A 14,030-nucleotide genomic window follows, 5' to 3' on the forward strand; every position below is an offset into this window, starting at 1 on the left:
AAAGGCGTGATAGCGCTGTCGAATGGCTGTCAATATGAGATTCAACTTAAAAATGATCAACTAGTTATTGACACCCATTATTTAAATATTATTAAGGAAACAATTAATTTCGATTGTTCAATTTTATTAATTTCTTATATATTGTTAATTAAAAAAAAAAAAGATCATATAATTAGATGAAGAAATTAATTTAAAAAAATAGCTTTTCTAACCAAAGTTGTTAAGAAAGACGCTCGTAAGCTGGTTTAATCAACTGGTGCTCTTTTTTTTAAATAATTAACAATTAATATTTTGAACAGAGTAATTTTTTTCAATTTTTTAATTCATCAGAATTTAATGAAAATTTATATGATAGTTATTTTTATTACAGATAATTTAATATACTTATAAATAATTTAAGGTGTCAATATTTAGACTTCGATCTTTAATATTTCTTGCTTGATAGAGAATTATTAGTACTGACCAGACAAGCCAGGGTTCGAATCCCGGTCAGGTAAAATAATTTTTTATTCTCCAGAATTAATTTTTTATTGTTTTTTAATGACTAAAGTAAACGTCCTGATGACACTATAAGAGACAAAGTTATGATTTAATTCTTTTTAAGCATTCAAATATCAATATCGTTGAATTTTGTTTGTGGTAAAGTAAGCTTATTTATGTCATATTAGTAAGCTAAATATTAGTAAATGGTAGAGTAGTATTAGTAATATTAGTAGTAGTCGTGTCTACTATTACTAAATGAGTAATTGTTTTTAATTTTTTAATTAATTAGAATTTAATAAAAATAGATATGATAGTTATTCTTATTACAGATAATTAAATATATTTAAAAATAATTTAAGGTGTCAATATTTAGACCCCTCTTAATGATTAGGGCTTTTACCTATATTTTTATTATTACTGTACACTACAATTTTTTTTTTTCTTCAAAGTTATCAAGCCTAATTAACCAACAGTCATGGAAAAATTATTGAGAAGAATAAAAGAAGAATTATGGGCGATAATTAAACTAGGGATGAAGACAAATAAATTAACTAGTCTTACCATCTGAAATTAGTTCCGTAATATTGTCAAAGGTGTGGTTTTAAATGGAATCGTACATACTTTTTTTTTTTACGTCTATATATTGTAATATATTCCTCAAAATATTATCAAGCTAGACGGATAATTTTTTAACCCAGCTAGTTTATTTTTTTTTTTTTTTTTTTTTATTATTCATACAGAAATATTCAATTGTAAGTGTTGATGTTATTAACAAACTCGAGTATGCTCAACAATTTAAAAGCCAATATAAACATTAATGAAATTTGAAATGAATTAATATCACGCATCTAAAATGTTATATGCTTGATTCTGGATTCATTTAATAATATCCATAAAATAATAAAATAAATAAAATTTTGTTTTTCAAAGAACTGCGGAACTGATGGAATATAATTCCACGCTGCAACGTAAAATTAAAGAGTTATTCAAATTAGTTAAATATACGAAGCGCGCTATCAAAGCCACTAATTATAATTATGAATAACCACCGAAGTAATAATAATATTAAGAGGAAAATTTTATCTTCAGTCATATGATAAAATTTCTCTATTTCTAGATACTTAATTAAGAAATTACTTTGTATCTTGTGAACTATTGACATTTTTAAAGATATAAGCTCATCCTGATGTTACACTCATCGAGACCTTTCATTTGAGTACCCACATCAATTTTTCATATATTTTATGTATTTATATATATAAATATATGAAAAATATATCAAAAATGCATGTGGGTATTTAAATGAAAGCTCTTGATGAATGTAACATCAAGATGACCTTATATACTTAAAAACGCCAATTTTTGAGAAAATACAGTGCAATTTAGTATATATATTTTGTGAACTATTGATATTTTTAAAGATATAAGCTCACCTTGACATTACACTCATCGAGACCTTTCATTTGAGTACCCACATCAATTTTTCATATATTTTATATATTTATATATATAAATATATGAAAAATATATCAAAAATGCATGTGGGTATTTAAATGAAAGCTCTTGATGAATGTAACATCAAGATGAGCTTATATACTTAAAAACGCCAATATTTGAGAAAATACAGTGCAATTTAGTATACATATTTTGTGAACTATTGATATTTTTAAAGATATAAGCTTATAATTTCATAAAAAGTGAAATATTTTGTAACCACGCACACTAAATACGTTCCAAAATTGTTTCTTTTAATTTTTAAATTTACAAAAAAATTTTTTTTGTAATGATTTCCGAAAATCATATACAACCATATCGGTATCTTGGATTTTTTAATTTTTTATTTTATATCTTTTTGTAGAGAAATAAAATTTTTTTTTCTTAATAGTCTTATGAACGTGGACTTGGCGCGATTTTTTTACAGTGAAACTGTTTTTTGCTCGGATATTTAGTAAAAGATACTAAATATTTCTTTGGCAAGTATTTTCGGTAGATGGCAATGCTTTAATTTAACTTACCAAAAAAATATTTAGTACCTGTTACTAAATAATATTTGGTGGAAATAAATATTAATTTCCATGTAATAAGGCTTTGTTGACGTAAAGAAATCATTTATTAAACTGTAACAAATAATATTGCTGGGTACAAAATATTTGTTCCTCTCAAATAAATGAATAAAAATTTTGTTACTAAATCCTTTTATTAGTGCACTAATTATTAATAAATACCCTACAGTGTAATTAAATCAATAATCAAACCTCAGAATATTAACAAGCCCAAAACACTGATATAATTTAACATATTTATTCAACAATTTACAATCCATTTTCCAAAATACGCTTAACAACACACGGTACAAAATCACCCGAATCCTCAATCAAGCATCCTAGTAACCTTGGAACAGACAGTACAGTTCCGGAAATAGCCGATGGATAATCCCTGCCGGTGTTAGTTTGAAACGCAATTAGCAACCTCTTGCTAAAATAATTCCCATGGGTCGCTAAGTGACCTACTTCTATATACCTCTGGCTGTGCCTGGACCACAGCTCAAAGGACACTTTTAAAGCCTCCCAGGGCTCAAGTTCATCAGCTGCTCTAAGAACAATGCGATAATGGACCCCTAAGTCATCATAGACCCTAGTAAGCACATCCACAAGCTTAAAAAACTCTTTAGTGGCTTCCGAAGCCTTGGAGAGTGTAAAGCAGTCTATACTAGTCGCCTGAGCGACTCCGAACAGTCCCAAATCTGTTTTACCGACCGTCGGTGTGTAATGCCGACCTACGGAGTGGTACCTCAGTGGCAAGTTTTTGGGATTAATCAGCTGCTTGGTATGCATGCTTAAAAACGCAATTAAGCTAGACCCTCCGACTAAATGAAGCTTACCCAAGATTTTATCATCATGGTTGCTGTGTTCCAGCAAGAACGACGCCCTGGGGTCATTGTGGTCAGTTCCGGAAGCTTCAACAACAAAATCCCGCGCAAAATCAGTTCCACTGACCCTTATAGTGTCCAAAAAATACCCAGCTGCCCACCTGGTGGCTGCTAATTCAACCAAAGCGGCTTCATTAGTCAGATAATAGCACATCGGTTCCAGAAACTCGACCAGGTGGCGTTCCAAGCCAAGTTCCAAGTGGCTCTTTGATGTTCCAACAGTTTTCCGACCTTGTGTTCTAAGAACCACCGGTTCCATTGAAGTTTTTTCATCTAAATCATTGGGTAAGTTCAGAACATTAACAATTACTGTCTCTTCAAGCTTCCAGAGCTGTTCTTTAATTAATTTCAAGTCGTGCCGCAAGATGGCGCCCTGGGTCTTAAGTTCTTCTATAGACCCGCCATTTTTTTTGACCTTTTTTATCTTCTGAGCTAATTCTTCACGCTGAACTTCGATCAGGTGGCGCTGGGTGTCTATGCTTTTGTAAAAGTCCCAGGAATCTTTAACCGCGCGGACATCTAGCGGGATTTTTCGACAATGCAATTGATATTCGAGCTTTTTTATGTCGGCAAAGCGCTCGTCGAAGTCGAGGATTGGGGAAAGGAACGAGTAAGAGTCGGTTGCTTTATTTCCGGGGATAAAAAGAGCTGATGCGTGCCTGCAAGTGATGTTTTTAAGGACTGAGGGTGAGATTCTACTTAATGCCATTTTTTATTGGATTTTCATTCTTTTGTTATCGGGTAAACTAACGTTTTCCCGGGTTAAAGTTTCGATTTTGCGCTTTTTGGGGGATATCCAGTTACCGTGGCCTGCAGCTCGCTCGGATTCCTCGATAGTGTAGGGATCTACTTCGAGGGCTTTTAGGCGGCGTTTGTGGACTTTGGATCTACGGTGCTTGTCACGGGCTTCCTCGTCGATAAAATGCCTCCTAATTGAAGAAAATTATTTTATATTAAAATTGCAATACCACATAAATATAAAAATTAGATTTGGGAGCCAAATTATGGGTTAAGATAAAAGCACCAATTATTAATACTAAGAGACATTAGGATTTCATTATTTTAAACACATTTTAAATTAAGAATTGTGAACTATTAACATTTTTAAAGATATAAGCTCATTCCGATGTTACACTCATCGAGACCTTTCATTTGAGTACCCACATCAATTTTTCATATATTTTATATATTTATGTATATTATATATATGTATATATGAAAATTATATGAAAATGCATGTGGGTACTCAAATGAAAGCTCTTGATGAGTGTAACATCAAGATTAGCTTATATCTTTAAAAACGTCAATAGTTAAGAAAGTACAGTGCAATTTAACAAAAATTAGGATTTCATTTTTTTAAACATATTTTAAATTAATATTGTCCAATTTTTTGTTTTACATTATATTAATTAATCTTTTGAGAAACAAAATTAATGCTTTTTAATAATATTTTCTCAAGTTTAATAATTCATTTCAATTGACAAAGTCAATCATCCGGATACACCAATTATTGACAGGCTGATAAATCGATTGATTCAACTACTGACATACCGTTGGACCAATTATTGACACCCTTAATGCTTACTTGTCACCATTAGTCTGATCTAAATACAATAAGTAAAGTCTGATTGGAGAGGTTACAGCTTGGTATAAACTCACCTGTCAATATCAGATCCATATATTTTGTGTACCAATTATTGACACCAATTATTTTATAATTAATAACCATTCAGTTGAATGTAAATATCCGACATTGTTAATTTTTAATACTTTATTTATTAAAAAAAAATGTTTAATTTGATTAGTTTAAAAAATAATTAAAAATCTGGAAATTTTAGTGCTTACTTCAAAATAGTTTATTTTACGAGTTGTTTCAGAATACTAAACTTTATTATTTTAATTAATAAATATATTTTTCTCATTAATTTTTTTTATTATTAGAGTGTATAAAAAAATTGCTATTAATATTGTAGATAAATAAGATTTCAAATAAAATAGGATGTCAATAATTGGATCCCTGTCACTAATTGGTGCCTTTACCTTATGTTTTTATAAATTTTTTGGTATTTGCAAAAATTACAAAAAAATTTTTTTCATTTAAAAAACTGATATAGAATACCTTTTAACTTGCGTTAGTTTTACATTTGTTTGTGAAATTAACTAATTACATAAAACCTATATCGTCTTTTTAAATAAAAGTTCTATCAAAATAACTACAGAATTTAACCAGAATCTTTCAAAGTAACTACAATAAATAATTTATTAATTTAAACTATTTTTTAACATTAATTATACTAATTGAAATGTTATTTTAATTGAAAAAAAAAAATAATTATTTTAATAACTATCAAAGTTATTAATCTTTAAATTCTCGCATAATATTATATTTTTAGTAAGTACAGTAAACATTATAATATTATTATGATTTAAATAATTATGTCTATCTCATATTTAATCGGCTTAAATATATTTATATTTATTAAATATTCATGAAATTCATCAGATTTTTTAAGATATAAACTAGCGCTTAAATAATATTACCATTTATTTGGAATATTTGAAATTGTTTATTTAATGGAATTAGTGAATAAAGCTTTCTGTATGATAAATAATAATATTTAGAGCTTATACATTCAATTTTAAGAAAATTCGTTCATTAGTCTTTGGTAGATATCTGTATAAATCTGTTGAAGAGGTACTTATGTTGGAATTAACATAAAATTTTGCTATAATATGTTTTATTTTGTTGAGTTATACTGAAAAATAGCTCAAAAGTTTATATATGTGATAGAACCGGGGTGTAAGCACGATTACGGCCGGAATTCTTTACGGATCTCGATCAAACTTAATACATTTATTCTATCAACGAAAATCTCGGTCAAGTTTGAAGAAGGGGCAAATCGGTCTATTAGTTCCAAAGTTGTGGGTAAGAGAAAAATTTTTTTATTTTCATTAAAATATTAATTTAACGAGATTCTTCCAAATAAATTAAAAAGCATAATTGATAACTAAATTCTGGCAATTGTTATTTTAAAGTTCATGTAATTAGCTTCAATTTACCTTATTATAATTTCTTTTTAAATAATTTTAAATATTTTTTCTCCAGCTTATAAAATCAGCAATATGAAAAATAATTATTTTTATGTGATTATCCTCGACATAATTGCATAACTAATTGTATAAAAATTCCTAGTGCAAGTTATAGCTCATTAAATAAATTACAATTTTAATTATTAAATAGTGTTTAATTAATTTGAGTTATATATACATTAGAAATAAACTTTTTTTTTTTTTTAAATACTCCTAGTAATAGGACGGTAATTATTATTAGTATAGACCGGATAGCTCAAATGGTAGAGTAGCCGACATGTCTTCGGAAGGTTCTGGGTTCGAATCCCAGTCCGAGCTATCTAATAATTTTTTCTCGCATATTCTATAAACTCACATTAAGATGATCCTCTCCACATTCCTTTCTCAATCCTTTCCTACCAATATCCTGTTACGTGAATGTGGAACGCTTCACGTAATAATTACCGTAACTCTTATTCTTTCCCGCTTCACAGCATTATTTATATTTGTAAAAAATGCTTGCCGTAAGATGGACGGTGTGGCTTAATGTATATAGAATAAGCGAAAGGAAATTTAGTATAGACCGGATAACGAGGAAATAAACAATATCAATTAATTAAAATTCAATTTTTAATACATGACAGATATTGAAGAAGGGTTATCTTACTTTTATATGCAAAAAATATTAAATTTGAACCATTTCATGTAGAGAAAAAGATCTTTTAGTATCACCACTTTTCGTACGGAAACTCACAAAAAAGCTATAGTTTACGACCTGCATAGCCAGTTAATTTTAATTTATTAATAACAAATTGAATAATTATTGTACGTGTAAAACTACTGTGCAAATATTTTCTTGAAGATTTCAATTATTAGCAACAATTTTTTTAATTTAAAAAGCTCAAGTACCATTTATTTATTATTGAAATAAAAAAATCCGCAGTCATACCTACACCCGCAGTAATACCCACACTTACCCTAAGTGAAATTCCTTTTAGAATAATAATATCCTCGTCAAAAAATTTTTCTTACTCTCTCAATTATTTAAATCATAAATTAATGTCGCTGAAAAAATATCAGAACCAATTTATGATAAAAATAAACCCGTAAAAAAATTTTTTCTCAGTCTCTAAATTTATTTATTTTGACTACTGTAGCTCATTAATGCTTAATTTTACCGAATATAAGCTTGATGAGTTGCAGAAAGCACAGAATTGGGCAATGAGACTTGTATTAGGTGTAAATAAATATACAAGTATTAAGGTAAAGTACCCAGTAGTTGAACAGATTTCAAAGTAAAACATATTTGACTCTACTTTTAATATATAAAGATGTAATTATTAGTTCAAATTAGTGATTTTGATGAAAATGTAAATAATTTTAAATTGATTGAAGCGCAAAATAACAAAGATAATTGGTTATTTATATTTTGACAACGTTTTTAAAAAAGACTATGAAAGGAGTAGTAGTTGAACACTCCGGGAGCAGTAGTTGAACTAATAAAATATATGGCAATAGGCGCACCAAAAATTTTCAACGTTTTATTGAAATATCAAAAGAAATATAAAATATTATGAATAATATTAAATATAATACTGTGAATATTTAATATGTTCATTTAAAAATGATAAATATTTGTATTTAATTTTTTATTTACATTTTTTATGAATGACAAAGCAAATTTTCAATCATAAATCAAAAAAACTCCATTCAAAACGTTCAATAATTTTGAATTACACTAATTTTTAGTCATAAAACTTATTTAAATTGCAGTAATTAATACAAATCACAATTCTGATCACTAGTCTATAAACCTATTAGAGGTTATAGTGCTGCTAAATTTATACGGTCTCAGCCTGTTCAAGTTCTGGGTACCACTTTAAAAATTTGGAGGTATAGTTGAACGCTAAAATTTAATATAAAAATTATAGTTTATGTCTTTGCAAAAAATATATGTTATTCAGAAAAGACTGTTTCATTAGATGGTACAATTTTTTTTACTTAAAATGATGATATACCGTTTTTTTGACTGATTGTTCGGTTTACGATTTAGTACCTTTTTCATGAAAAAAATAGCATCTATCGACGATTCTCGACATGTCAACTTTCAAGTTAATAAAAATATAATTGTTTTGATTTATAATTGAAAAAACTTACAGAAATCAATTACTGTATCATTTAATAATTATAATATGCGCATATTACTCATAATAAATTTACGAATTTTGTATTATAACAATTCGAAAAGTCTGTTCAACTACTGGTCCCATTTTTACAAGTGTTCAAGTACTGGGTACTTTACCTTATGTTAAAAGCATTAGGCTGGTTAAATATAAGACAGAGAATAGCATACAATTGTTGTGTATTTATACATAAAATTATAATAAATAAAGCACCGTATTACTTGTACGAATTAATCACTAGAAATGAAAATAGACATAAATATGATACAAGAAATCGCTCCTTATTGCACATTAAATAAACTAGAACGCGCTCGGCAGAGAAATGTATTGTGTATAAAGGATTTAAATTGTACAATAAGCTTCCGGAAAATATAAAAATTGAAGATAGACTCCCATACTTTAAAAGACAATTAAAAGAATATGTAAAAAATTTATTTTAATAATATATTTTATATTGCGGTCAGAAAAATTTTTGATTGATCATATATTTTATTTATATTAAAACTATTGTAATGAAGAAAGATAGCAATTTGATAAATAAAGATTATTATTATTATAAATTATATTAATTAATTTATTAAATTAGAAATAAAAAATATTTTTTTTTTAATTGCACTTATAGTTTTTCGAATTTTTTACAAATGAACATTTTTTATTATTTTTTTTCTAATAATTTTTTTAATAAAAAAAATTCTAAAAATTTTTAAATGTCGGCTAATTTAATTTTAATAAAATTTGTAGGTTACTTACGCGCATTCAACACAATAAAACTGTCCAAATCCGGCTTGATCTAAATCAATGTCTTGATTTAACAATTTCTGAGCATTTTCTTCTTGCCGATCACTTTCAATCTATATAAAATTATTAATTAGTAATTATTTAATTGAAAATCACAAAAAAATATAAACACGTGTTAGTTACCTCATCAAGATCCTTGTTCTTGCGCTTGGTCTTTAATCCTTTTTTCATGCCATGACCTTGCACGGTTTTTTTTCTTTTGTAAGGCATTGGTGATTATAAAATTATAAAAATAATTTATATTATTTTTTTATTTTAGTTTTTATGTATTACAAGTCGGTTCAATTAAAATAATTGCTTGCAATACTTACGTATTGATTTATAGGATTTATGGGTTTGGCCCTCTGGTGGCGGAATTTTGAAGTAAAAAGCCCGCAAAAAATTAATTATTTTAAAAATGTAATTTTTTTTCTTTGAAAAAAAATTAATATTATAATTTTTATTTTATTTTTTTAATAAAAAACAATTTTTTTTAATTTTGTAATTAAATTTTACATTTGAAAAATTACATTAAAGTAAAATAATAAATTTTATTTTAAAAATTTTGACAGCTTAAAAAAAAATCAAATTTAAAAATAAAAATAATGACACTAAAATTAGCTGGCATTAAAAATTAAAAAAATTTTTTTAATTAATTAATTTGCAATTAAAAAAATATTTTTAAATAATTGCACTTATAGTTTTTAAAAATAAATGTCAAATTTTTATTTTTAACTTCCCGCTAAGAAAATTGAAAATTTTCAAAAATCGGAAAGTTATTGGTTTTACCCCATTTTTCAAAAATCGAGTTTTCATCAGATCTCGACGTTTTGAGGTCCTAGGAAGCTTCCCTGACTATTCCCGCGAGGGTGTCACTATGTCTGTATGTATGTATGTATGTATGTGTGTGTGTGTGTGTGTGTGTGTGTGTGTGTGTGTGTGTGTGTGTGTGTGTGTGTGTGTGTGTGTGTGTGTGTGTGTGTGTGTGTAAGTATGTAAACCTCTTATAACTTTTGAACGGTTGAACCGATTTCATCGCGGTTGGTGCCATTCGAAAGGGCTTCGCCAAACTTAGATTTTCTGTTAATTTGAACCGATTCGGACCGATAGATTTTGAGAAATTTGGAGAAATCCAAAAAAAAGTAGGAAAAAAAATTTTTTCTGAAGTGGTTTTTTTGGGATAACTTTTAAACGGCTCAACCGATCGATTCCAAAAACTAATCAGCTCTCAACCTTGAAAAACCACGTCGATCGCCGTCAATCCGGTCAAAATCGGTTGATTCGTTCGAGAGATATCGTGAACGAAAGAAAACCGAAAAAAGTGTTTTTTCAGAGTTACTCAGAAATTTCTAGTTTGACCAATTGAAACTTAGAAATTATTTATAAGGCTTAAAAAACTACGTAGAATGCCGCCAACCGCGTAAAAATCGGTTCATTCATTCAAAAGTTATTGCGGTATGAACATTCAAAAAATAGTGTTCTATGAAACTTCTATCAGACTTTTGAGCTCAAAGAGCTTAAAAACATAGAAAATATATCTTTTTGAGCTCGGAGAGCTTAAAACAACACACAGATTGTACTTTTGAGCTCGAAGAGCTCAAAAGAGCGGCCAGGTATTAACGGAATTAGCGGGAAGTTGCAGGGATGGCCTTTAGGGTCAACCGTTTTCCTAATTTTTTTTAATAAAAAAAATCCTGAAAATTATTAGATCTCTTAACTTCATTACTTGTAATAATTAATGTAAAAAATTAATTATAAAAAAAATTATTTTTCAGATTTTAATAGTAAATTTTACAATCAACAGGTCAGTAACATAAATTTTATTTAGAAAATTTTGATAACTGAATAAAAAAATCAATTTATAAAATTAAGTTAAAAAACAATCATCTGATTGTTAACTTTAATATCACAATTAATTAAACTAAAATTAATAATGAAAATAATACTAAAATCAGCTGACATCAAAAATTATTTTAATTTTATAAATTAATAAAATTAGAACTAAATAAATATTTTTAAAAAATTGTACTTATATTTTTAAAAATTTATTAAAATGTCAAATTTTAATTTTTTTAATTATCAAATGTCTCTTAATTTCATTGATTATAAAAATTAGTAAAAAGAGTCATTTTTTCACATTTTAATAGTAAATTTTATAATTAATAGGTAAGTAACATTAAAATAAAATAAAAAATTTTATTTTAAAAATTTTGACAGTTGAATAAGAACCAAATTTGATAATAAAAGTAATCAAACTAAAAATCAACTGACATTAAAAAATCAAAATTTAATTTATTATTTTAGTTTAAATAATTTTATAACAAAGAAATTGACATGTAATTTTAAAAATAAAAAAATTCAATTTTTGGAATAAATTTTTTTGTTAAAAAAAAATTTCAAGTGATTGCTCGCTTTAACTTAATGTCATCAATAAAAATTATTTTAATTTTTTAAATTAATAAAATAAGAACTAAAAAAATATTTCTTTAAAATTACACTTACATTTTTTAAAATTTATTACATAAGTATGTCAAATTTTATATTTATATTTTTTTAATAAAAATAATGACATTAAAATCAGCTGACATGAAAAATTAAAATACTTTTTTCATGCAATTAATTAAATTTCAACTAAAAAAATATTTCTCAAAAAATTGCACTTGTATTTTTGAAAATTTATCAAATGTCAAATTTCTATTTTTTTCTATTAATTTTTCTTATAAAAACCAAATTCATTAACAAAAATAATAATGAGACTAAAATCAACTGACATAAAAAATAAAAAAATATTTTTAAAAAATTGCACTTATATTCTTAAAAATTAATAAAATGTCAAGCTTTTTTTTTTCTATTAATTTTTTTAATAAAATCCAAATTTATTAAAAAAAAAAATAGTGACACTAAAATCACTAAAATTAGCTGACATAAAAAATAAAAAAAATGTTCAATTCATTAAATTACAACTAAAAAAATATTAAAAAAAAATTGCACTTGTATTTTTAAAAATTTATAAAATGTCAAATTTTTATTTTTTTATTAATAAAAACCAAATTTATTAATAAAAATAATGACACTAAAATCAGCTGATATTAAAAATAAAGAAATGTTTAATTAAATAAGAACTTAAAAAATATTTATTTAAAATTGCACTTATAGATTTTTAAAAATTTCTAAACTGTCAAATTTTAATTTTTTTCTATTAATTTAAAAAAAAAAAAAAAACCAAATTTGTTAATAAAAAAATAATGACACTAAAATCAGCTGACATTAAAAATAAACAATTATTTGAAAAAAATTGTACTTGTATTTTTAAAAATAAATAATATGTTAAATTTAAATTTCAATTTTTTTCTATTAATATTTTTTAATAAAAATCAAATTTATTAATAAAAATAATGGTACTAAAATCAGCTGACATTAAAAATAAAAAAATATTTAAAAAATAAAATTGAATTTATTTTTTTAAAAATAATTAAATAAGAATAATGACACTAAAATCAGCTGACAGAAAATAAAAAGATATTTTAAAAAAATTGCCCTTATATTTTTAAAAATAAATAAAATGTCAACTTTTAATTTTAATTTTTTTAATAAAAACCAAATTTATTATTAATAATAAAAAAATGACACTAAAATCAGCTAACATTAAATAAATTTTAGTTTTAAAAATTAATTAAATAAGAACAGAGTAAATATTTTTAAAAAAATTGCACTTATATTTTTAAAAATTTACAAAATATGTCAAATTTTTATTTTTTTAATAAAAACCAAATTTATTAACAAAAAAAAATAATGACACTAAAATCAGTTGATATTAAAAATAAAAAAATATTTTTAAAAAATTGCACTTATATTTTTAAAAATTAAAAAAATGCCAAAATTTTATTTTAATTTTTTTAATAAAAATAAAATTTATTAATAAAAATAATGACACTAAAATCAGCTGACATTAAAACTAAAAAAATTGCACTTATATTTTAAAAAATAAATGTCAAATTTTTATGGCACGCCGTTTTACTTTTTAAACTCATAAAAAAATAGTTGTCATAATAATTGATTGAAAAGACAAATTCCATAATAATTATAACAGTTCTATTACAAATCGTACCAAGATATTATAACATCGTAGTTTTTTACTTTATTAAAAATTGTGCGTAAGTAAAATATTTACAAACTATGTATACATATAGAAAATTGTGTGCATTTTTATTTTTTAACATATAATTAGTTATTTCATAAGAAAGGAAATAATTATTTTGATTTATGTGTAATATATACGTTGAGTATTTATTTTGAATGTATAATTTCCAATTGACGAATATTATTGATGCTGCATCGAATTTTTTTTTTATTTTTGTATATAGGAAGTGAATAAATAATATGACGATTTAATTATTTCAAGTATCGTCCAATAATAGCTAAATATTTCAACGATATAAAAAATTAATGGCTTTTCAATTATGAACATAATGCTAATTCCTTAAATTTTTAACTGATGCTAAAGAATTATAACTTATTGTTGAAACATTTTTTAATGTTATTTTTGAAGACATCCAAAGTGCTAAAAAATCCATATAATTGACCAATAA

At 25.2% G+C, this 14,030-nt stretch overlaps 2 protein-coding genes across 2 annotated transcripts; both read right to left on the bottom strand.

Annotated features, from left to right (window-relative positions):
* Positions 1-2,770: 2,770 nt before the first annotated feature.
* Positions 2,771-9,515, bottom strand: LOC123263550 (serine--tRNA ligase-like). Its single transcript, XM_044726412.1, has 2 exons — positions 9,415-9,515; positions 2,771-4,341 (listed from the first exon to the last, which is right to left on the bottom strand). The coding sequence occupies exon 2, from the start codon at positions 4,119-4,121 to the stop codon at positions 2,796-2,798; it is 1,326 nt and encodes a 441-aa protein (XP_044582347.1). The 5' UTR covers positions 4,122-4,341; positions 9,415-9,515; the 3' UTR covers positions 2,771-2,795.
* LOC123263096 (zinc finger protein 593 homolog) lies at positions 4,125-9,672 on the bottom strand. Its single transcript, XM_044725633.1, has 3 exons — positions 9,586-9,672; positions 9,415-9,515; positions 4,125-4,341 (listed from the first exon to the last, which is right to left on the bottom strand). Exons 1-3 carry the CDS (start codon positions 9,670-9,672, stop codon positions 4,125-4,127), a joined length of 405 nt encoding a protein of 134 aa, XP_044581568.1.
* Positions 9,673-14,030: the final 4,358 nt, after the last annotated feature.

This window comes from Cotesia glomerata, linkage group LG4 (assembly GCF_020080835.1).
Source record: "Cotesia glomerata isolate CgM1 linkage group LG4, MPM_Cglom_v2.3, whole genome shotgun sequence".
Lineage (NCBI taxonomy): Eukaryota > Metazoa > Arthropoda > Insecta > Hymenoptera > Braconidae > Cotesia > Cotesia glomerata.